The 22,950-nt window shown below is 49.0% G+C and overlaps 2 protein-coding genes and 1 long non-coding RNA gene across 4 annotated transcripts; 2 read left to right on the top strand and 1 right to left on the bottom strand.

Moving 5' to 3' along the window:
- Positions 1-1,600: 1,600 nt before the first annotated feature.
- LOC125914029 (glutathione S-transferase theta-1) lies at positions 1,601-13,382 on the top strand. 2 transcript variants are annotated; one of them, XM_049619135.1, is made up of 5 exons: positions 1,601-1,990; positions 3,817-3,904; positions 4,495-4,645; positions 12,550-12,726; positions 12,912-13,382. In XM_049619135.1, exons 1-5 carry the CDS (start codon positions 1,768-1,770, stop codon positions 13,104-13,106), a joined length of 834 nt encoding a protein of 277 aa, XP_049475092.1. In that variant the 5' UTR covers positions 1,601-1,767; the 3' UTR covers positions 13,107-13,382. The 2 variants fall into 2 exon arrangements, with proteins under 2 accessions (XP_049475092.1, XP_049475093.1); XM_049619136.1 differs by lacking the exon at positions 3,817-3,904 and having other exon boundaries at positions 1,730-1,990.
- LOC125914032 (uncharacterized) lies at positions 6,964-15,562 on the bottom strand. Its single transcript, XR_007455181.1, has 3 exons — positions 15,473-15,562; positions 14,730-14,821; positions 6,964-7,222 (listed from the first exon to the last, which is right to left on the bottom strand). It is a non-coding gene; the product is annotated as an uncharacterized LOC125914032 (long non-coding RNA).
- A 15-nt stretch (positions 15,563-15,577) lies between these two features.
- Positions 15,578-22,349, top strand: LOC125914031 (glutathione S-transferase theta-3-like). Its single transcript, XM_049619137.1, has 5 exons — positions 15,578-15,689; positions 17,047-17,134; positions 19,195-19,345; positions 21,401-21,577; positions 21,910-22,349. Exons 1-5 carry the CDS (start codon positions 15,578-15,580, stop codon positions 22,102-22,104), a joined length of 723 nt encoding a protein of 240 aa, XP_049475094.1. The 3' UTR covers positions 22,105-22,349.
- Positions 22,350-22,950: the final 601 nt, after the last annotated feature.

The raw sequence follows: 22,950 nt of genomic DNA, 5'->3' as shown, positions 1-22,950 counted from the left end.
CAGTGGAAAGTGGGCATTGGGTAACTAACTGTTGCCTCATCTGAGGGTCTAGGTACTTTTTCAAACTTCACCACTGAAATCTGAAGTTCTCATCCTTCCTTAAATTTTTTTTTTTTTTTTTCCAGTGAGGGGCGCCTGGGTGGCTCAGTCAGTTGAGCGTCTAACTCTTGATTTTGGCTCAGGTCATGATCCCAGGGTCATGGATTGAGCCCCATGTCGCTCCGCGTGGAGTGTGGAGCCTGCTTAAGATTCTCTCTCTCTCTCCCTCTGCTGCTCTCCCCCCACTTGAATGTGCTCTCTCTAAAAAAAATAAAATGAAATAAAATAAAAAAAATTAAAAAAAACTTTTTTCTCTGTTAAAGATCATTATTACCAACATTTCCTTTCTTTGCAGAAATCTTCCTTACTATGTAGAAAACCTCATGTTCCTGCAGGTGCATTTTTCAGTTGGACTTGTTTTAGAAGATGACACAGACACCATCTGACCAGCCAGGTGGCAGGCTCTAGGGGATTCCTGGGTAGCAAGGAATAGGCCTATGATCAAGGCTCAGAGGTGTGTCTAGGGGTGGCAACTTGCAAGGGCCCTGGAGGGCTCTAGCCTCCCCACCATTTAATCTACCTACCTACCTACCTATCTCTTACTGAGATATAACTGACCTATAGCACTGTGGAAGTTTAAGGTGTGCAACATGGTGATTTGATACATTTATATATTGCAATATGAACTAACACCTCTATTACGTCACCTAATTATTTCTTTTTTGTGGGGAGAACAATTAAGATCTAGTTTGTCAGCAACTTTGAAATTGTAATACAGTTGTTGACTATATTGTTGACAACTAATGTTGTTGACTAATAGTAATTATGTTGTGATGGATCTCCACAACTTATTTCTCTCCTAGTTGCAAGTATGTACTCTTACGTATCTTTCCAGTTTTCCCACCCGAAGGCCCTGGTAACCACTATTCTACTTAGTTTCTGTGAGTTTGGCTTCTTTTAGATTTTGCATAGAAGTGTGGTGAAACCATATTTGTTTTTCTTTCTCTGTCTGACTTACCTCAGCACAATGCCCTCAAGGTTCATTCAGATTGTCACAAATGGCAGGATTTCCTTCTTCCTCAGGGCTGAATAGTATTTCATTGTGTCTGTACGCATGTTCTGTATCCGTTCATCCCTCGAATAGTTGTTTCCACATCTTGGCTGTTGTGAATAATGCTGCCATCAACGTGGGCGCGCAAATATTTGTTTCATATCCTGTTTCCAGTTCATTTGAATATATGCCCAGAAGTGGGATTGCTGGATCTCTCCCCAGGATTTGAATGAGGGAAGAAACAAATTCAGGGAATGTGAGGCACTGTGCCGGCAGGAGCAGGAAGACCCAAGTACGGGGAGTACCATCTGAGCAGAGTGAGTTACCACAAAATGCTAGACATAAGCCTTGAGGCTGTGCCATTGGCTAGTATCACGATCTCTGGGGTGTGGGGCTAAGATCTCTGGAGCCGGACCTTCTGGGTCCTTAATCACTGTCTGCCTCCATTTCTACATCTCTAAAATGGGAACGATGGGAAATTCTGACACAAATAGCACGGAAGAACCTTGAAGACACCATGGTAAGTGAAATAAGATAGTCACAAAGGACCCTCCGAGGGATGACCATCGCGCCACCACCTGGCCTGCTGGGCGGTGCGCTGCTCTAACCAACCTGTCAGACAGGCCCATGGCCGCACAGCCATTGGACCAAAGCGCCGGGGTGCCCGGAGCTGCCCAATGGGGAGTGGTGGCCGGTGGGGCGTGGCCGCGAGGACTGCGTGTGAGTTCCCTGGCAGCTTGGGGTTTGCAGAGTCCCTCGGGTCCCGAGTCCGGTCTTTCCGCCCCGCCATGGGCCTGGAGCTGTACTTGGACCTGCTGTCCCAGCCCTGCCGCGCCATCTACATCTTTGCCAAGAAGAACCGCATTCCTTTCGAGATGCGCACAGTGGAGCTGCTCAAAGGTGGGCCGAGGCTCGGGTTTGGGAATCGAGAGATCGGGGAGGAACGGGGAGACCAAATATTGCTTAAAAGGACCTGCGGCGCCAACTCCTTCTCGGGGCCATCGCCGGAAAAGGTGAGCCGCCAGGGAGATCAGAGATTCATCCCCAAAACAGTGCTCCGTCCCACCGGGTAGGCGATGGGGCTCGGCGGAGGCCGAGTCGAGGGGTGGAGAACTTGAAAAAGAGAGACGTCGTGAGCAAAAAGGAGGGCTACACCTGGACATAGGGATAGAGGACCTCCAGAACAGAGATGGGGGCAGGGGGAGGGCTGAGCACAGAGACCGGGGCAGAGCCGAGTCCCTCCTTGGTGGCCCCCAACTGCTGAAATTCGGCAACAACGGTCACTGTCCCAGGGTCTCACTTTCCAGCCCTGCTCTATGCATTGGTCCAGTCTGCACTGGGGGTCCCCCTCTGTCCCTTCCTCCTTCTTCTGCTTTGCCTTCTCCTGCTTTACCTTGTCCTCTGCCTCTCTTGTTCCTGCTGGGTGGGGGTCCCCCTGGGGGTGTGCTGGGAGCCTGAGGGGAGACTGCAGGGAAGGCTGCTGCGGCTTGGTGATCCCTGCACTCTCAACAGGAGGATTTGTTTCTCTGGCAGGCTCCCGAGGCTCCAAGGACACAGTTGGAACTTGGGGGGTAAGAGGGAGGCAGGACCCAGATATTCCTGGGTGGGCAAGTAGGGTAACTCTCCTTGGCTGAACCTTTCCCCTCATCGCTTCCCCACCAGTGTGGGGCCCTTGCCTGCTTTTGTGCCTTGGCACTGGCCTGTCCCTCTGCCTGAATCATCATCTTCTCCCCCCTCCAGGGCATTTCCCACTTGTCTTGCCCAGGGACAGAGTATAGGGGAGAAGGCATAGGGACAAGAGAACATCCCAGCCAGGCTGTTAAATAAAGGGTGCAGAGAGCAGTGTGTTTCACTAGGAGAGGAGGGCAGGTGTGTCTGGTGAAGAAGGAGCAGTCTCAGGGAGGGAAGTGGGAGGACGGTGGGTGTGTTTGAGGCTAGAGGGTGAAGGCAATCATATACGGCTTTGAGGAACTTCCACCTGATCCTGGGGTAATAGGGAGCCACTGAAGACTGTTGAGCAGGATGGCAATGAGCTTAAGTGCTGTTCAGAAGCTTCTCTCTGGCTGCATCTGAAGGAGTAGGAACCACCCAGATGCGCTCAAGCAGAGGCCTGTGTCCCCGGGGACACTAGGCTGTACCTTTTGGGGACAAAAATGTGACTGTCCCAGCTCCAGCAGAGCCTAAAGGCAGGGCCAGCCCCCGCGTCCCTAATGGCCAGGACAGGGTGAATAAGGGGACACAGAAGAGCTGGTAGAAGTTCTTTGCAGGTAAACAGATACCAGGAAGAGGCCACTTCTCTGTATTTGGTGACCTTACCTTAGAGTCCACAGGGAAAGGGGCACTGTATGAAGTCAGAGCTCCATTAGGGTGAACAGCCACCCTGCTCTGAAAGCTTGGGGCACCCTGAATATGAACTTATGAGGCTGGGGATGGTGCAAAGGTGATGGGTGGGGTGCATACGAAGGCCCAACTGAAGCATCATATCCTACACCTTGGGCTGTGCACAAAGGGACTTGGCATGGGCTGACTAGGTTCATTTTGCAACATTTGGCAGAGTAGTCTCTTGTTCCTTCCAAAGTGGCCCTCACCAGCCTAGGCCATGCAGGAGAACAGCTGGGGGCTGGAGAAAAGTCATGAATTTGGGGCCTGGGCATAGGAGGGAGTGGGCACAGGCCATGCAGCCCTCAGTGGTAACTCCCTCCCCCAACATGATGGGCTCTCCGCAGGCCAACACCTCAGCGATGCCTTTGCCCAGGTGAACCCCCTGAAGAAGGTGCCTGCTTTGAAAGATGGGGACTTCACCTTGGCTGAGAGGTAACTGCTACCAGACCTCACTGGAACCATCTTGGCCTACCCCTTTATTTTAGAGACAATTCATGCATACTCAAGGGCCCTCTAGGTCCACCCCTGTCACAACACCTTCATAACCCAGGGCAGGAGGAAGCTCCAGGGGCCTTGTCTGCTCTGTTCCATGATCCTGCGGCACCCCCAGCATTTCCTACAGGATGCTTTAGGGAGAACAGAGACGACAAGAAAGCCTTTTTGAGCAATCAGGCCGTCTGAGGCTAGGCTGGATGCCAGATGATGAGAATGGATGCAGGCTAAGAAGAACTAAGCTTCTTTAAGGCTTAGCTTTGATGGTATCTCCTCCAGGAAGCTCTCTGGTCAGAAACTGTCTCCGAACACTTGGCAGGATATTCTGCTGTGGGCTTTTGCCCGGTGGTAGGATGAGCCTCAGATAGACTCTCAGCTCTTCTGAAACTGTGCCTGGGCAAGTCCCTTCACTATTCTAAGCATGGCTTCCTTGTCTGAAGAATAAGGCAAATACCTTGGCACATTGTCAGGAAGATTAAAGAAGGGACTCTGTATAAAGCCCCTAGCACCGTGTCCTTCCTCCCCTGCAGTGTGGCCATCCTGCTCTACCTGACCCGCAAGTATAAAGTCGCTGACCATTGGTACCCCCAGGATCTACAGGCCTGCGCCCGTGTGGATGAGTACCTGGCATGGCAGCATACGACCCTGCGGAGAAGCTGTCTCGGGGCCCTGTGGCATAAGGTGAGGCCCTGGGGTGGGGAGGTCAGTCAGGGTATCACCCCAAAGGGGCTAAAGCGCCATCACATTCTTCTTTTCCATTTGGAGAGTCTCTACTGCTCTGACTTTGACTCCACTAATTCTTTCTTCTGTTGCCCCCACGATGCTATGAAACCCACGTAATACAGTCTTTATTTGAGATACTTTTTTTTCAGTTCTAGAAATTCCACTAGGTTCTTTTTTAAGTTTCCATTTCTGTGCTGAAATTCACCATCTGTATACCTGCTTAGTCCATATTTTCTTCTAAATTCTTTAGCATATTTATAATCATTGCTTAAAAGTCTTGGTCAGCTAATTTTATTTTTATTTTTTTTAAACATTTTTTCTTTTGAATGTTTATTTGTTTTTGAGAGAGAGAGGAGATAGAACATGAGCAGAGGAGGGACAGAGAGAGAGGGAGACACAGAATCTGAAGCAGGCTCCAGGCTCCGAGCTGTCAGCACAGAGCCCGGCGCGGGGCTCAAACCCATGAACAGTGAGATCATGACTTGAGCCGAAGTCGGACGCTCAACCGACTGAGCCACCCAGGTGCCCCAATTTGTCAGTTAATTTTAATACTTTGGTCCCCTGTGGACCTATTTCTATTGGCCGTTTTTTTATCCTCCTGATTATGGGTCACATTTTCTTCTTTTTTTGCATGTCTCATAATTTAATATTGTGTGCTACATATTATGTTTGAAAGAAGGTAGAGGGACGCCTGGGTGGCTCAGTTGGTTGAGCATCTGACTCTTGATTTCAGCTCATGTCACGATCCCAGTGTTGTGGGATTGAGCCCCACATTTGGCTCCATGCTGAGCATGAAGCCTGCTTAAGATTCTCTCTCTCTGCCTCTCTCCTCTGTGCTCTCTCTCTCTCTCAAAAATAAATAAATAAATAAATAAATAAATACAAACTTTACAAAAATAAATAAAAGAAGTCAGAGATAGAAGTACATACTAAATGCCTCTAGAAAGAGTTTGTATTTTCCTCCGTCAGGCAGCCATGGTATGAGGTTAATTTCTTCCAGCTAATCAGGAGGTGGGCTAGGTCGTAGCTTTAGTTAGTTTCAGTTCATCTCTGGTTTCAGATATCTTTTTTTTTTTTTCTAAGTTTATTTATTTATTTTGAGGTGAGGAGAGGCAGAGAAAGGGAAAGATAGAATATCCCAAGTAGGCTCTGCACTGTCAGCACGGAGCGCAATGTGGGGCTCGAACTCATGAATTGTGCAATCATGAGCTGAGCTGAAATCAAGTATTGGACACTTAACCGACTGAGCTACACAGGTGCCCCTGTTGTTGTTCACAACACCATTATTCACAGTAGCTAGATGGTGGGAGAAACGCCAGTGTCCATGGATGGATGAATGGATAAACAAAGTGGTATGTACATGCCAAGGAATATTATTCGGCCATAAAAAGGAAGGAAATAATGCAATATGTTATCATATGGATAAACTTAAAAACATTATGCTAAGTGAAATAAGCCAGACAGAAAAAGACAAATACTCTATGATTCCACTTTTATATATTTATTTTTTAAGGTTAAAAACTTTTTGTTAAGTTTATGTATTTATTTTGAGAAAGACAGAGATAGCATGAGTGGGGGGGGAGAGGGGGCGGGGACAGAGAAAGAGAGGGAGAGAGAGAGAATGAGAGAGAGAGAGAGAGAGAGAGAGAGAGAGAATCCTAAGCAGGCTCTACGCTGTCAGCACAGAGCCGGAAGTGGGGCTCGAACCCATGGAATCATGAGATCATGACCTGAGCCGAAACAGAGAGTCAGACGCTTAACCGACTGAGCCACCCAGGCGCCCCTATTTTTTAAGATTTTAAATTTATTTTTAAGTAATGTCTATACCCACTATGGGGCTTGAACTCACAACCCTGAGATCAAGAGTTTCATGCCCCCATGGACTAAGCCAGCCAGGTGCCCCTTGTTTTATCTTTTTAAAGATTTTTTATCACTTTTTTTTGAAGTTTATTTTTCTTAGTAATCTCTATATCCAACGTGAGGCTGGAACTTATGACCCCAAGATTAAGAGTCGCACACTCGTCTGACTAAGCCAGCCAGGCGCCCCTGTATGATTCCACTTATGTGGGATCTCTAGACTATTTCAGTTCATAAAGATGAGAAAGTAGACAGATGGCTACCAGGGGACGGGGTTTGAGGCGGGGGGAGGAGGGAAAGGGAAGTTGTTTAATGGGCACAGAGTTTCAGTTTGGGATGATGAATGAGTTTGGAGATGGATGCTACTGGACCCCTGAATCCAGTTCTTGAATCTCAATGTCACAAAAATAAACACTGAGAAAGAAAACAGGCAGAGTTTATTAGAGATAGCTTGTACTATCTCAGGGGAGCCAACAAGAAAGAGGAATGTTGCCACCCCCCCCCCCAACATGTGCAGCTTATAAAGGCACTTTTCCAAAGGGTGAGGGGCTGGGAGCAGGGAAACATCTTTCAGTCCCACGATCATTATCTTGTGATGGTCACTTTTTAGTGGACAGTCACAGGATGCCTGTCTTCATGGTCAACATTCTTTAGGGCTCTTGGTAAATAGAAATACTCCTGCAAGCAACATTTAAATTGTTACTTCTAATTTTCCCCGGGTAACCATTACTCCCTGATAGTTGTTATCTCTCATTCGTTCCCTTTCCCAGAAGGAGATATTTGTCTCTAAGCATATGGAAACTTTTTTTTAAGGTTTATTTATTTATTTTTTGAGAGAGAGAGATGGACAGTGTGTGCAAGGAGGGGGAGGGGCAGAGAGAGGGAGACAGAGAATCCCAGGCAGGCTCTGTGCTGCCAGCGCAGAGCCCAACTTGCTTGAACCTTTTGAGATTGAGAGAGGGCGGGGGTGGGGTGGGGGGAGAGAATCTTAAGCAGGCTCCATGCTCAGTGAGGAGCCCGACATGGAGCTCAATCTCATGACCCTGGGATCGTGACCTGAGTCGAAATCAAGAGTCAGATGCTCAAGCTGACTGAGTCGTCCAGGCACCCTTGGCTTTTTTTCTTTTATTTTTCGTTCTTTCTTTTATTTTCCATTTTAAATAGTTCTATAATTCTTTGATGGCTTTAAAGAAAAATAAGATTATTTTCTTTCCACCATTATTATGATGGGAGCTATGGTTTTTGTGACTTTGGTATCCAATAAGAAATGGGATTCCTCATTTTTAAAGTGTATGGGTCATCGGGGCGCCAGGATGGCTCAGTTGGTTGAGCATCCAACTTCGGCTGAGGTCACAATCTCACGGTTCATGAGTTCCAGCCCTGCATCAGACTCTCTGCTGTCAGCATGGAGCCTACTTTGGATCCTCTGTCCCCCTCTGTGCTCCTCCTCTGCACGCGCACACACACACACACACACACACACACTCTGTCTGTCTCTCTCTCTCAAATAAATAAACATTAAAAAAAAAAAACATTTAAAGTGTATGGGTCATTGGCTTTATTTTTCTATCTCCTGTCATTTCATATATAACACAGAAACAGAAAACAAAAGCCAAAAAACTTCTTGGTGGCCCTCATGCCTTCCTGAGAGGCCACCCTGCTCTGGGATCTGGTGGGAGTCCTTCCAGTTCACGATTTTATACATTATTACATTTATGTGTACTCATAAACAAAATAAAGTTTTGCTTTGAGTGTTTAAAGTTTTATGTAAGTGCTCCCCATATCATTCTGCAACGTGCATTTTTCTATATTGCCATGGGTGGATCTAATTTATCCATTTTTAACCTACTCTGTAGTAATTCATTATATAAATACATCAGAACGTATTTATTACCCGATTATGGTCTTTTATATTTAATGAGGAACAGGGGCACCTGACTGGCTCAGTGAGTAAAGCATGTGACTCTTGATCTCGCCCCGTGTTGGGTGAAGAGATTACTTTAAAAAAAATAATAAAATCTTTTTAAAAATTAATTATTTATTTATTTTAATTTTATTTTTTATTTTTTAAAATTTACATCCAAATTAGTTAGCATATAGTGCAACAATGATTTCAGGAGTGGCTTCTTTAGTGCCCCTTACCCATTTAGCCCGTCCCCCCTCCCACAACCCCTCCAGTAACCTCAGTTTATTCTCCATATTTATGTCTCTTCTGTTTTGTCCCCCTCCCTGTTTTTATATTATTTTTGTTAACCTTCCCTTATGTTCATCTGTTTTGTCTCTTAAAGTCCTCCTATGAGTGAAATCATATGATTTTTGTCTTTCTCTGACTGACTAATTTCACTTAGCATAATACCCTCCAGTTCCATCCACGTAGTTGCAAATGGCAAGATTTCATTCTTTTTGATTGCCCAGTAATACTCCATTGCATATATATACATTCTTTATCCATTCATCCATTGTTGAACATTTGGGCGCTTTCCATACTTTGGCTATTGTTGATAGTGCTGCTATAAACACGGGGGTGCACGTGTCCCTTCGAAACAGCACACCTGTATCCCTTCGATCAATGCCTAGTAGTGCAATTGCTGGGTCATAGGGTAGTTCTATTTTTAGTTTTTTGAGGAACCTCCATACTGTTTTCCAGAGTGGCTGCACCAACTTGCATTCCCACCAACAATGCAAAAGAGATCCTCTTTCTCCGCATCCTCGCCAACATCTGTTGTTGCCTGAGTTGTTAATGTTAGCCATTCTGACAGGTGTGAGATGGTATATCTCATTGTGATTTTGATTTGTATTTCCTTGATGGTGAGTGATGTTGAGCATTTTTTCATGTGTCGGTTGGCCATCTGGATGTCTTCTTTGGAGAAGTGTCTATTCATGTCTTTTGCCCATTTCTTCACTGGATTATTTGTTTTTTTGGGTGTTGAGTTTGATAAGTTCTTTATAGATTTTGGATACTGACCCTTTATCTGATATGTCGTTTGCAAATATCTTCTCCCATTCTGTCGGTTGCCTTTTAGTTTTGCTGATTGTTTCCTTTGCTGTGCAGAAGCTTTTTATTTTGATGAGGTCCCAATAGTTCATTTTTGCTCTTTTTCCCTTGCCTCTGGAGATCTGTTGGCTAAGCAGTTGCTGTGGCCAGGGCCAAAGAGGTTTTTGCCTGCTTTCTCCTCAAGGATTTTGATGGCTTCGTGTCTTACATTGAGGTCTTTGATCCATTTTGAGTTTACTTTTGTGTATGGTGTAAGAAAGTGGTCCAGGTTCATTCTTCTGCATGTCGCCGTCCCGTTTTCCCAGCACCACTTGCTGAAGAGACTGTCTTTATTCCATTGGATATTCTTTCCTGCTTTGTCGAAGATTAGTTGGCCATACATTTGTGGATCCATTTCTGGGTTCTCTATTCTATTCCATTGATCAGAGTGTCTGTTCTTGTGCTGGTGTCATACTGTCTTGATGATTATAGCTTTGTAGTATAGCTTGAAGTCTGGGATTGTGATGCCTCCTGCTTTGGTTTTCTTTTTCAAGATTGCATTGGCTATTCAGAGTCTTTTCTGGTTCCATACAAATTTTAGGATTATTTGTTCTAGCTCTATGAAGAATGTTGGTGTTATTTTGATAGGGATTGCTTTGAATATGTAGATTGCTTTGGGTAGTATCGACATTTTAGCAATATTTGTTCTTCCTATCCAGGAGCATGGAATCTTTTTCCATTTTTTGTGTGTCTTCTTCAATTTCTTTCATAAGCTTTCTATAGTTCTCAGTGTATAGATTTTTCACCTCTTTGGTTAGATTTATTCCTAGGTATTTTATGGTTTTTGTGCAACTGTAAATGGGATTGATTCCTTGATTTCTCTTTCTGTCGCTTCATTGTTGGTGTATAGGAATGCAACCGATTTCTGTGCATTGATTTTATATCCTGCAACTTTGCTGAATTCATGAATCAATAGTAGCAGTTTTTGGGTGGAATCTTTCGGGTTTTCCATATAGAGTATCATGTTATCTGTGAAGAGTGAAAGTTTGACCTCTTCCTGGCCAATTTGGATGCCTTTTATTTCTTTTGTTGTCTGATTGCAGAGGCTAAGACTTCCAATACTATGTTGAATAACAGTGGTGAGAGTGGACATCTCTGTCTTGTTCCTGACCTTAGGGGGAAAGCTCTCAGTTTTTCCCCATTGAGGATGATATTAGCGTTGGGTTGTTCATGTATGGCTTTTATGATCTCGAGGTATGATCCTTCTATCCCTACTTTCTTGAGGGTTTTTATCAAGAAAGGATGCTGTATTTTGTCCAATGCTTTCTCTGCATCTATTGAGAGGATCATATGGTTCTTGTCCTTTCTTTTATTGATGTGATGAATCACATTAATTGTTTTGCGGATATTGAACTAGCCCTGCATCCCAGGTATAAATCCCACTTGGTCGTGGTGAATAATTTTTTTAATGTTTTATTGTTGGAGCTGGTTGGCTAATATCTTGTTGAGTATTCTTGCATCCATGTTCATCAGGGAAATTGGTCTATAGTTCTCCAAAAAATAATAAAATCTTAAAAAAAATAATAAAGGGGAACAAAACCACTCTTTAAAACCCTAAGAATTTTGAATCTACCAAATTGGAACAGAAGGGAAATGTAGAGAGTCCACAACCTCTTGCAGGGGTGAGGCGGATAATAAATAGAGGGAAGAGGCCTAGGTGGGGTTCTGCAGACTGAGAGCCCATGAACATCAGCCTTAGATACTGAGCAGGGATACCCTATGGCCAGCACCCTTTACATTCAAAAGAAGCTGGAGGGGCACCTCGGTGGCTCAGTCAGTTAAGTTTAAGCGTCTGACTTCGGCTCAGGTCATGATCTCATAGCTCGTGGGTTCGAGCCCCACATCAGGCTCTGTGCTCACAGAGCCTGGAGCCTGCTGCAGATTTTGTGTCCCTCTTTTGCTCTGCACCCCCCCCCCTGCTCATTCTCTGTCTCACTCTCTCAAGAATGAATAAACATTAAAAGATATTTAATTAAAAAGAAACTGGAAGTCTGGACTCTCATATGAAATGTCCCCGTGTTAAATGTCAGCAACTGATCCATATTTTTAAAAACTCTGTAGCCAGACCAATGTTATTAGCTCAGAACTGGCCTCCAGGGCACCAGTGGGCGATTGTTGATTCTGTCTACCTTGTATGGGAGAGGAAACTGAAGCCCAAAGCCAGGGCTCGTGTACAATCCTAGTCCTGTGTATCTGTTTACCTGTATCTCAGGCTCTCCCAAACGACCTTACCAAACAAAGCATGAAGCCTCCCTCTCATGATCCCCATCTATGTATCTCCCAGACAGCTCTGCCAACCTTGAGGCTGTTGATGGCTTCCCCCTAAAACACCTTCCTCCCGGAATCCTGGACACCACTCTTTCTTGGCCCTCCTCCTTAGTCCCTCAGAAAATGTTGGTTCTACTCTTGACTTAGTCTTTTCTTGGCTGTGCCTTTCAGGCAAGTGACGGTGCCTCTCTGGGCCCCACTTTTCCATTTACAAGAGGAGTCATGGCACTATTATTATTCCTATATTATAGACGGGGAAATTGAAGTTCAGAGTGTTTGAGGATTTTGTTTCGGGTCCACACACTCTATAAGTGGCAGAGTGGAAATCTTATTAGCTTATCTTCCTAATTACTTATACAGTAAGAGGTACTGGCTTTATATTCAGGGGGAAAGATGTTATAAAATAGATTGTTCCCAAGCCTAATACCTACTTCCAAAGTATAAAACTCATTGTTCAGGTCCCCTTTGAGTCCTTCTGTCGGATGCTCCTGAGGTTCAGCCATCAGAGATCACAGAAGAAGGAATATTTCTGGGAAAGATGGTCCTCTGGGAGTTTCCCTGCAGGCCTACCCAGGCTATAGAAGAGAGGTGCATGCAGCCAGAAAGCAGCTCAAACTGGGGTGGGGAGGCACACATGCCTTCCTGCCCCTGAGGCTGGCTGGGCTGGCCCCTAACCCTTTGCTTTACTTCCCCCACCTACCAGGTGATGTTCCCTGTTTTCCTGGGTGAGCCAGTATCTCCTGAGATGCTGGCGACCACCCTTGCTGAGTTGGATGTGACCCTGCAGTTGCTTGAGGACAAGTTCCTCCAGAACAAGGCCTTTCTCATTGGGCCCCATGTCTCCCTGGCTGACCTGGTAGCCATCACAGAGCTGATGCATGTGAGTGGTATGGATAGGGTGGGCCTGCTAGGCGGGGAGGGCCCTGGGGAGTTGCTGAAGTCTTGCCACTGGCTGTGCTTATCTATGGAAACCTCTTCTGGAGCTATGTGGCCCCCAAACCGGGCAGATGCTGCCATTCTTAACCTTGCCAACCCACCCCCATCCCGTTCTCTTTCTCCCTACAGCCTGTGGGTGCTGGCTGCCAAGTCTTTGAAGGTAGACCCAAGCTGGCTGCATGGTGCCGGTGTGTGGAGGCAGCAGTGGGAGAGGATCTCTTCCGGGAGGCCCATGAGGTCATCCTGAAGGCCAAGGACTCTCCACCTGCAGACCCCACCATAAAGCAGAAGCTGATGCCTGCGGTGCTGGCCATGATCCGGTGAGCCAGGAAGCCTTGTACCTGCTCTGCCCAGGATAGTTCGCAAAGCATCTTCATTTCCAATCTCCCATGCGAGGTTGGCTCAGAGGGCAGGAGTGACTTGCCTGAGTCCCACTGCCCCTCTGCTCCCCAGGTTAGATCCCTACACCCACACCATCTTCCACAGCGGCCTGAAAGCCACAATGAGAATGGAACACCCAGATCTTATCTCCTTTAATCACTGCATTTCGTTTTCAGTTTAGGAAATAAACCTGGGCTCAGCCTGAGCCTGTGCTTCTAATAGTGTGTGATTTATTTGACCTTCTGTCCTGGCCCTCGTCTTCTTCTCTATCCCAAAGACAACCCCCTTTCCTAAGCCCTATGGGTCAGCTTCTCCATGATGGTTTCCAGGAGTGAAATGAACAAATGCCCTCTAATCTTCTAGTTCTTGGAGAAAGTGATTTGTCAGACAGCACAGAGGGCAGTAGGCATCCCATATGTGGTGGCTGTAGGCATGGTGATCAATCGGTTGGCTGGGCCAACCTCCCAGGATATGGCCCTTTGGCACCAAGTGCTGTAGCTCATGTGTCCTGCCTGTGTTCTGCAGGATTGGTCAGGAGGGGAAAATCCAAATAGCAGCTCTCCTGGTCAGGAAGTCAATTATGCAGGCCTTAAAGGCCATGCCTATGATCTGTAAACCATAAACAGGCATAGTGTGCTGAGAATGCATTTTATTTATTTATTTATTTATTTATTCATTTACTTAGTTACTTATATTTTATTTTAAGTAGGGTCCACACCCAGTGTGGGGCCTCAACTCACAATCCTGAGATTAAGGGTCACATGCTTTACCGACTGAGCCAGGCAGTCACCCCACTAGATTGCATTTTAAAATAATATTCTGGCTGGATGCGGGGCGTTGGACTGGAGGATGGCCAGAGAGGAAGCAGGGAGATTAGATATTATAGTAATCCTGCCAAAGGCGATTTGTGCAAGAGGGCAGGGCAATGAAGGGACTGGAGAACATGGCCCCTTCCAGTTTGGAGAGGGCTCCAGCACTAGGCTGTGAAGGCACTCTCCTGGGGAAATAGGTTTTACATAAACGGGGAACTTAGGGGATCAGGGAGGCCAAACTATTCTTAAATTTTCCAATAACATCCTCTTGTCAAGGGGCTTTTTCTGAATCTTGGCTTTGGGGGCAGGATTTTCTTACTCCAAGAGCCTCTCTTAGGGAATGGGGGTCCATAGCCACAGACCTCAGGAGCCCCCACGGTGTCAGTTGGAGGGACTTGGCCCTGCAAAGGAGCTGGGGAAGTTTCAGTCCCCCTGCAAGTCACTAGGTGGGCCCCATGGGTTCCTGCCATTTGCTAGAGGGATTAGCTGGAGTGTAAGGAATATGACCCCAGGGATTGGGGAGGGGTGGCTCATTCTTTCCAGTAGTGTGGGCCTGGCCTCCGCAGTGAGTTGAGGTCCAAAAACCTCCCCAGCCTCCATCCTGAGCACTGGCCATAGGGGAGGCTACTGCACCTCCTTTCTCTGCCTCCCTTTGTGTTCCCCGGGAATCAGAAGCCCCTCCTCTCTCAGTCTGAGGAGGTGGCTTGGGCCAATGGAAGGCAGCCAAGCCCTTTCCGCTGCTAAATTCACTGACCTTCCGTGCTGGAAGCGTCCTTGACGTCCTGTTCCCATTATCATCCTTCACTGTCCCAGTGTGGGTTCGGCTTTTGGCTTCGTCCAGCAAAGCTGAGGACGGCAGAAAGGATTACTCCAGACTCCGTGCAAGTCAGGAGAGGTGAAGGGGAGGCTAAGGGAAGTCTCCCAGAGTTGCTCTCAAGCTCCCGTATTTATTGAGCATACATTTAGGGAAACATTGTGCAATACGTCCGTGGGCTATGTGCCAGGAAGAACGTATAGAAAACGCGCAGAAAAACAAGTTAAGGCAGGATAAAATATTCCATGGGATAACATGACCCAAGGAATTTATGGGTACCGGCAGGACCTAACCCCTAGATACACATTAACTAGATAAGCGAAGTGAGTGCCCGCTAGATACACATTAACTAGATAAGCGAAGCGCAGTCTGCTGTTTTCAGCAACACCAGAAAGCAGTGCTCTCCTTTGCAATGCGTTCTCTGTAACCCCTAAACCAGGACATAGTTATTTGATTTCCCCAACCCCAGGTAGATATTGAGGTCAGGAGAAGAGGTGTGACCTGGCAGCAAAGGCTCGGGTCAGAGGCCAAGTCTCCCAGTGCTACCGAGAGAACCGCTACAGGGATTCCCGGTGAGGGAACGAGGGAGAGCTGGGGTGTCTCTGATTGGTCCAAAGTTCTCCGGAGCCATCCAATGGGCGGGGAGGGTGTGGCAGGGCTCAGAGGAGGGCTCAACTCCTCACCCAGATTGCGGATTGCGCTGGGCTCTTGGTCGTTCCCGCCAGCCGTTGCTGTTCCCGGTCTTGTACCCTAGGCGCGACCCCGGGGTCGGGTCCTCCGCTCTCGCCATGGGCCTAGAGCTCTACCTGGACTTAATATCCCAGCCCTGCCGCGCCGTCTACATCTTCGCCAAGAAGAACGGCATCCCCTTCGAGTTGCGCACGGTGGAGCTGCTCAAAGGTGGGCCTGGCCGGCAGACAGGCCTTGAGGGCAGGGCCGCCCGTGCGCTGAAGGACCCCCGCCGGGCCGCGCGCCGCAGAGCGACTGGAAGGGTCACTTTCCAGTACGGAAGCCGTGACACCACTTATCGGTGGTGTATTTTTCAACAGCCCCGATCTTTGCGTAGTGACTACAAAACATTTTTTCAAAATACAGGTTAAGAGGGAGCAGAGCAGACAGAGAGCAGTGGGGGGCGCGGGGGACGGGAAGGGGGGTGCGTGGGGAACCAGAGTGAGTGCGCCAACACCCCCACACCGGGGCTTGTAGGAAACCATGAAACTGCCTTCTCATTTCTTTATTGGAGTAGCCTGCATCTCTGGAATTTCTGCATCTGTCAGCAAGAGAAGGCTGTTCCACTCGGAGCCCGTCCCCTCTTTACTTCTACCTACGCCTGCCTACTTCCCCTCCACATTTACAGGATCCAGTGGAGGAGGCAGGGCTGTAATCGGACAGTAGGCCTATCCTTGGGCAGGCCAGGAGGGAGACCCCTTCTTGGCTGAGCCTGCCCACCTTCTGTCTTTGGTGTCCCCGACCTGGGACACCAACTGCTATGCTGCCACCTTACTCCACCTTTTTAGCCCTCTTTGGGATGGAGGCTGGGCACGGAGGCATTTTCTGGAGGGAGAATGGGTGGCGGTGATTGTCTTACCCAGTAGAAGGGCAAAGAGGGCCCTATGGCCAGGCGGGAGCCTGGTTCCGTGGAATCGCTCTGACTCCACACACAGGGATTGCCGTACCTCCCAGCACTGGCCCAGCTCAAGGAATGCAGAAGTGAGTCAGACCTGGGAACACCCACTGGGGAAGGAGACGTGAGGGTTTGGCACCAGAAAGAAAGAAGAGCTAAGCTGGTGGAGTCTGGGTGACTGAATGGGACAGAGGCTCCTGGAGAGAACGAGGCTGGACTGAGGGCTGGGAGCAGGTGTGTGTGGAGCTTTGTGGTGTGGACAGGTCACCCACCCGGCATAGGAAGATGGCTGAAGGGGGCAAGCCTAGAGCCCAGGGAGGAGGCTGGAGTGTCCGACAAATGGATGGACTTGGTTGGGGGTGGGGCTGGATTACAGCTGCTGGCAATCGCCCTCTCTCCTTGCCCAAGCTGATTTGGCCCAGATTTCCAAGGGGGTGGACACAGGAAGGGTGGGCCTCTGCTGGGGAGGTCAGGGCCTGTGATCTGGTGACCAGCAGAGTGTTCTCCTTCCCGCTGCCCCGCCCAGATAGGGGCCTTGGAAAGAGCTGGTGCCCGGATGTTGAGGTGGGGGTTGGGCAGAGACCTCAGAGGGCTTAGGGTTCTCCTCACCCGCCTCACTGGTCTCTCCCACAGGTCAGCACCACAGCGATGCTTTTGCCCAGGTGAACCCCCTGAAGAAGGTGCCAGCCTTGAAGGATGGGGACTTCACCTTGGCTGAGAGGTATCAGGTCCCCAGGCTGCTACAGGCCTTGTGAGGCCGGTCAGCCATTTCGGTGTCTACCGTTGATGGCTTGGATCACAGCTTGTGTGCCCTGAGCGCCTGTGCCAGCCCCAGCAGGCAGAGGAGCCTGGGGCTGGGAGGGGCTGCTGAAGTCATGGCATCTCCACTCCCCCCTGGCATGGTACAAATGAGGAAACTGAGGCCGGGTGAGGGGAGGCACTTGCACAAAATATTGAGAAGTAGCTGCAGAGCTACTCTTCTACAAATCTTGGGAGCAAGTCCTATTGCCCTGGATGTCAAGAGAACACCCAGAGAGCTTCAGTGGCTATTTGCTGGGCACCCACCAGGGCCAGGAAGCATCCAGGCCCTAGGGCCAAAGCAGTGAACAAATTCTAAGCCCTTACCCTCATGGAGCTCATATTCTACAAGGGGGGAGTGATAATCTCTGTAAAGGTGTAACACATCCCGTGGTGATGGGTGCCATGGAGGAAATAACTAGGGTAAGAGTGAGGGTGGGTGCGATTTTGAGTAGGATGTTGAGTGAAGGGCCCCTTGAAGAGGAGGCATCTGGGCAGAGACCTGCAGGAACAGAGATGCAAGGTATGTAGGGAAGAGTGTTCTGGCTGGAGGGAACAGCAAAGCCAAATGCTATGGGGTGAGACAGTGCTTGGGGTACAGGTAGAAGAGGCAAGGCATTCAGTGTGGCTAGGGTAAGCAAGGGGAGAAAGCAAGGGCTGAGGTCTCAGGGTAGCATGTGGGGCCAGGAAGACTGGCTTTTACTGTAGGTAAGATGGGACCATTGGAGGAATTTAAGCAGAGGAAAGCTGAGGTCTGACTTAGGTTTCTTGTTTTTGTTGTTGTTGTTGTTGTTGTTTTAAAGCGGGGGTTGGCAAGTGAGTGAGGGTGGAGAGAGAGGGAGAGAGAGAATCCCATGAGGGGGAGAGACAGAGAGAGAGAGAGAGAGAGAGAGAGAGAGGAGGGAGAGAGAGAAGCGGGGTTGGAGCTCACCTAGGGCGAGGCTTGTGCTCACTCGAAGCAGGGCTCGAGTTCACCTGAAGTGGGACAGAAGCTCACCCCAAGTGGGACTCAAACTCACAAACTGAGATCATGACCCGAGCCAAAGTCACATGCTTAACCGACTGAACCACCTAGGTGCCCCCGACTTAGGTTTTAAAGGATCCCTCTGGCTGGGTTGAGAAGGTACTGTGCTAATCCAGGAGAGAGGTCCTGGGACCCCAGACCAAGGTGGTGGGGTAGGGGGAAGTAGTGGTCAGTTCTGGATGCCCTTGAAGGTCAAACCTAAGTTTGCTGAAGAGCTGGAGGTGGGTGGAAGAGATGAGAGCCCAGGCCAGCCTCAAGGTTGGCAGCTGAATGGTGGTATCCTTTACTGAGGCCACATAGTACCTCCATGGTAGAGCCAGATTCACATTCCACTTGGCTCCAGAACATCTGGCCGCTGGATAATCCAACATCCATGGAGGCATCGTGCTCTGGCCAGATATGATGCACAGGCCAGACATGGTGGAGGAAGAGGAGGGAGGGGGGAGGTCAGGGAGGGCTTCCTGGAGGAGGGTGCTGGAGACTTTGGGCAGGTAGAGAGGAGATGGGATACGGTGGGAAGCAGTGACCCGTTCACCTGGGAGGCCTTGTCTGAACCCCAGGGAGTGTCAGAGGACTTGGCCTTGCTCCTGGCGTGGCCGTGCATTGGATATGGTGGGGAGTGGTATCTGAGTTGCTCTTGTCCTTCAAGAACCATGTTGGGTTGCCCCTTCCTCATGGAAGCTTTCTCTGAGTTCCCCACCCCCCTCCTTCTGAAATCCTAAGACATGTTGTTTTTCACTTGGTGCCCTTAGTTCAGATGGTAGGATGGCCTAATGTAGAACTGTGTGATTCAAGGCAGTCACCTAACCTCTCTGAGCCTCACATTCCTCCTCTGTACCATGGAGATAGTGAAATGCTCCACCTGTAGGAGTTGGGGAGATGTGAGCAGTGTGGGCTGGCCCCTATGGAGTGGCTGAAGAGTGACTTGTACATGTTCCCACCCCCTCCGTGTCCCCCAGTGTGGCCATCCTGTTGTATCTGTGTCGCAAGTATGAGGTCCCTGACCACTGGTACCCTCAGGACCTGCAGGCCCGTGCCCGTGTGGACGAGTACCTAGCATGGCAGCACACGGCCCTACGGAATAGTTGCACACGAGCCATGTGGCAGAAGGTGAGCTATGGCAGGACGGGGACTCTTCTAGGATGCTCAAGGGACAGTGCTTTCTGTTTAAAACATTTTGTTCAGAACCGAGGCCTTAGAACACCAAATTCTAGAATCCCAGAGACTCCCTAGTCCAACCAACTTGTTTCCCAGAGGGGAAACCGAGGCAGAACTAGGGAGTTGACTTTGCCAAATGTGCTCTGATTCTTGAGCTGGTGAGAATCAATTTTATGCCCTTTGGCATCCTCCAGACTGCCTGGAGACATTGCCTTTTGGGAGAGAAAAAAAGCCAAACCCTCTAACCACACACATACTTTTCAAGTAGGGAAGTGTTAAATGAAAAATCTTAAGCTAAGCAGAGATGAGGAGACATCTCAATAAAGTTGATCCGATTTCTGGGTATTCAAGGATTTCTAAGCCTAAGAACACTGAAAAACTCAAAGAAGAGCCTAACAGATTGTACACATACAATGATTTTGTGTAAGAGGAAAGAATTAGACTTAAAATAAGCAAAAAACTGGCAAGGATTTGCTATAAAGAAGTAACATTCTTTTTTTTTTTTTTTCAAAAAAAATGTTTTAAGTTTATTTCTTTTGAGAGAGCAAAGAGAAGGACCAGGGGAGGGACAGAGAGAGAGGGAGAGAGAGGATCCTAAGCAGGCTCCATGTTGTCAGTGCAGAGCCTGATGCAGGGCTTAATCTCACCAACCATGAGATCATGACCTGAGCTGAAATCAAGAGTTGGATGCTTAACCGACTGAGCCACCCAGGTACCCTGAAAGAAGTAACATTCTTTAAAAAAATTTTTTTTAACGTGTATTTATTTTTGAGAGACAGAAAGAGACAGAGCATGAGCAGGGGAGGGGCAGAGAGAGAGGCAGACAGAATCGGGAGCAGGCTCCAGGCTCCGAGCTGTCAGCACAGAGCCTGACCTGGGGCTCAAACCCACAAACCGTGAGATCATGACCTGAGCTGAAGTTGGATGCTTAACAGAAGAAACACCCCAGAAGTAACATTCTTATTATTTAAGATGCTCTCAGAATGCCATCAAACAAAGGCACAGGAGAAAAATGGGCACAAGAAACCAGCAGGGATTTAATTGAAGGACAGAGAGAGATGGTCATTAAATGGATGAAAATACATTTAACCTAAGAATCAAGTAAATGCACATCTAAGCAGGACACAGATACCATTTTTACCCATCAGATGTACAGATGTTTTTGAAATGTGTGCCCTGAGTTATTATTTTTAGGGTACTTACAAAGGGCCCAGCACACAGTGGGTGCCCTGTGCATGTGAGGGAGCATGCGATGGGCATGCTCATACTCTGCTGTAGGTAGAGAATCATTGTTCTGAAGGGTCGTTGGGCAAAACGCAGGTTTCTATAACCTTAGAAATGCCTTCCTTGAAGCCTCTTGGGGCTGAGAGAGGAGCCCCCTCAAGCTGGTAGGGGCAGGAGCCTGGTGCGTTTGAAGGCAGAATGGAGAGTAGTCAAGTAGAGTGAATATAGACCTTCACTACTCAAAGTGTGGACCAGGGACCAGGAGCATCAGCACCACCTGGGAGCTTGGAAATGCACAGTCTCAAGCACCACACAGGCATACAGATTAGGAACGTGCACTTTAATCAGATCCCAGAAGGATTTGCATGCGTTGTCCCATTTGAGAAGCCTGGGGTGGAGGAGGAGGTGGGGAGTGGGGAGAGGGTGACTGTGGTGCTGAGAAGGCACCTGGTGTAGGCTTTCATGGTGAGGGTAGTGGGGAGCCATGGAAGGCTTTATGCAGGGGGTGATATGGGCAAACTGGGATTGCAGAAGATCCCCGTTCTGCGCCCCCCCCCCACCCCCCCCCCCACCCCCGGCTGCCCTGCAGGAGGACCTAGGGAGTGGTGGAGGCTGTCCATGTTGGAGTAGGAGATGAGGCCTGGGCTGGTGGTGGCCGTGGGTGGATGGAGTGGGTGAGTGTGAGGAGAAATTTGAAGGCCTGGTGATAGATTAGATGAGAGCAGGAACCGGCCTGCGCTTTGGGCAGACCCTGAGCCCTTTCTCTGCCTGCCCACCCACCAGATGATGTTCCCAGTGTTCCTGGGCGAACAGGTGCCCCCTGAGACATTGGCATCTACTCTGGCTGAGCTGGAAAGGTGCCTGCAGCTGCTCGAGGACAAATTCCTAAAGGACCAAGACTTCCTTGCTGGACCCCACATCTCAGTGGCTGACTTGGTGGCCATCACGGAGCTGATGCATGTGAGTGCCATGGGGGAGGGTGGTCCACTGGGCAGTGGGGTGTCCTGGGAGGGTGCCAACATACCAGCTCACATTGCCCTTTCTGACTGTGCGGCCCTGGGCAAGTCACTTCCCTCTCTGAGCCTCAGGGTTCTCATCTGTAAAATGGGGCTTCAAGACCCTATCCTGCAGTGATATTGAGAAGCTTCCTAGTGTCTCCTGGGAGAGAACCTCCAGCCTATTCCATATGTGGCAGAGGAGGGAAAACCCACCCAGGGGAATCCCTCAACCAGGTCATGCTGCCTCGTGCTTGTCCATGTGTAGCCACTCCACCTGGCTCCCTCTCCCCATAGCCTGTCAGTGCTGGCTGCCAAGTCTTCAAAAGCCGACCCAAGCTGGCTGCATGGCGCCAACGCGTGGAGGCCGCCGTGGGAAAGGACCTCTTTCAGGAGGCACATGCAGTTGTCATGAAGGCCAAGGACTTGCCTCCAGCAGACAGTGCCATAAAGGAGAAGCTGAAGCCCTCGGTGCAGGTTTTGTTGCAGTGAGTGGAGGACCAGGCCTGCAGAGACGATGGAGACTCTGTTGTTGGAAGAAGAGATGGAATCGCCCCTCCTAGGCTATGAGCAAGGCCTGCTGTCCAGCCTCTGGCCCTTAGTTCCCTCCATGCATGAGATCTTCATTCCTCCTTTTGTCTGTCTCCTCACTCCACTCCTGCCCCTTCCACCCTGGCTTCATGTGACCCCTGGAAAGAGCTTTAGTAAACACATATTTGTCCCCCTTGTGTTTGAAACTTCTGGTGGTGCCTTACTGCTCTGAGGCTAAAGTATGAATCATTGAACTTTGCATTGCCCACCCCTCCAGGGCACCCCCTTCTGGTTGCACACAGTAGCCCATCATTTTAGACCCCTTCTCCCAGCTGCCACCCCCACCTCCACTTCCTGGCCTTAGCTTAGGCTGTTTCCGTTGCTTATAGGACCCCTCCTCACCTTGCCTGGTGCCCCTCCTAGTCTTTAGGCATTTGTCACCATGTTGTTTCTCCAGTGAGACTTCCCTGACTTCCCTAGCCCCAGGCCAAGTCCGGTGACCCCCGGGGCTCCTCAGCCCCAGACCTTCCCTCTTTCAGTCCTAGAACAGAGTTGGTTCCACACCCCCTGGACTGAGCACCTGTCTCAGCTGGGGGTTGACCTGGGGAAGGGATGTCTGAATCGGACATGGACTTCATCTCTTAGGTCTCTGTCATCCCTCTGGGGTGATGCTGTCTCCCAGAGGTGGGGTGGAAGGTTGGTTTATGAAGTGCCTTGCAAGGAGGGAAGTCCCAGATTAGTTCCTGGCCCTCTGGGTGCTGCTGAGAGGCCTTGCTCTCCCAAGCCTACTCATAACCCCAACCAATG

The sequence above is a fragment of the Panthera uncia genome (genome assembly GCF_023721935.1).
Source record: "Panthera uncia isolate 11264 chromosome D3 unlocalized genomic scaffold, Puncia_PCG_1.0 HiC_scaffold_8, whole genome shotgun sequence".
NCBI lineage: Eukaryota > Metazoa > Chordata > Mammalia > Carnivora > Felidae > Panthera > Panthera uncia.
This window is presented reverse-complemented; position numbering and strand designations above follow the sequence as displayed.

Bases quoted from the DNA above. Each gene is read 5' to 3' on its own strand.
- LOC125914031 (XM_049619137.1), top strand. From the start codon at position 15,578: ATGGGCCTAGAGCTCTACCTGGACTTAATATCCCAGCCCTGCCGCGCC. The intron at 15,690-17,046 runs GTGGGCCTGGCC...TCTCTCCCACAG, and splicing joins CACGGTGGAGCTGCTCAAAG to GTCAGCACCACAGCGATGCT. The intron at 21,578-21,909 runs GTGAGTGCCATG...CTCTCCCCATAG, and splicing joins CCATCACGGAGCTGATGCAT to CCTGTCAGTGCTGGCTGCCA.
- LOC125914029 (XM_049619135.1), top strand. From the start codon at position 1,768: ATGGGGAGTGGTGGCCGGTGGGGCGTGGCCGCGAGGACTGCGTGTGAG. The intron at 3,905-4,494 runs GTAACTGCTACC...CCTCCCCTGCAG, and splicing joins GACTTCACCTTGGCTGAGAG to TGTGGCCATCCTGCTCTACC. The intron at 12,727-12,911 runs GTGAGTGGTATG...TTCTCCCTACAG, and splicing joins CCATCACAGAGCTGATGCAT to CCTGTGGGTGCTGGCTGCCA.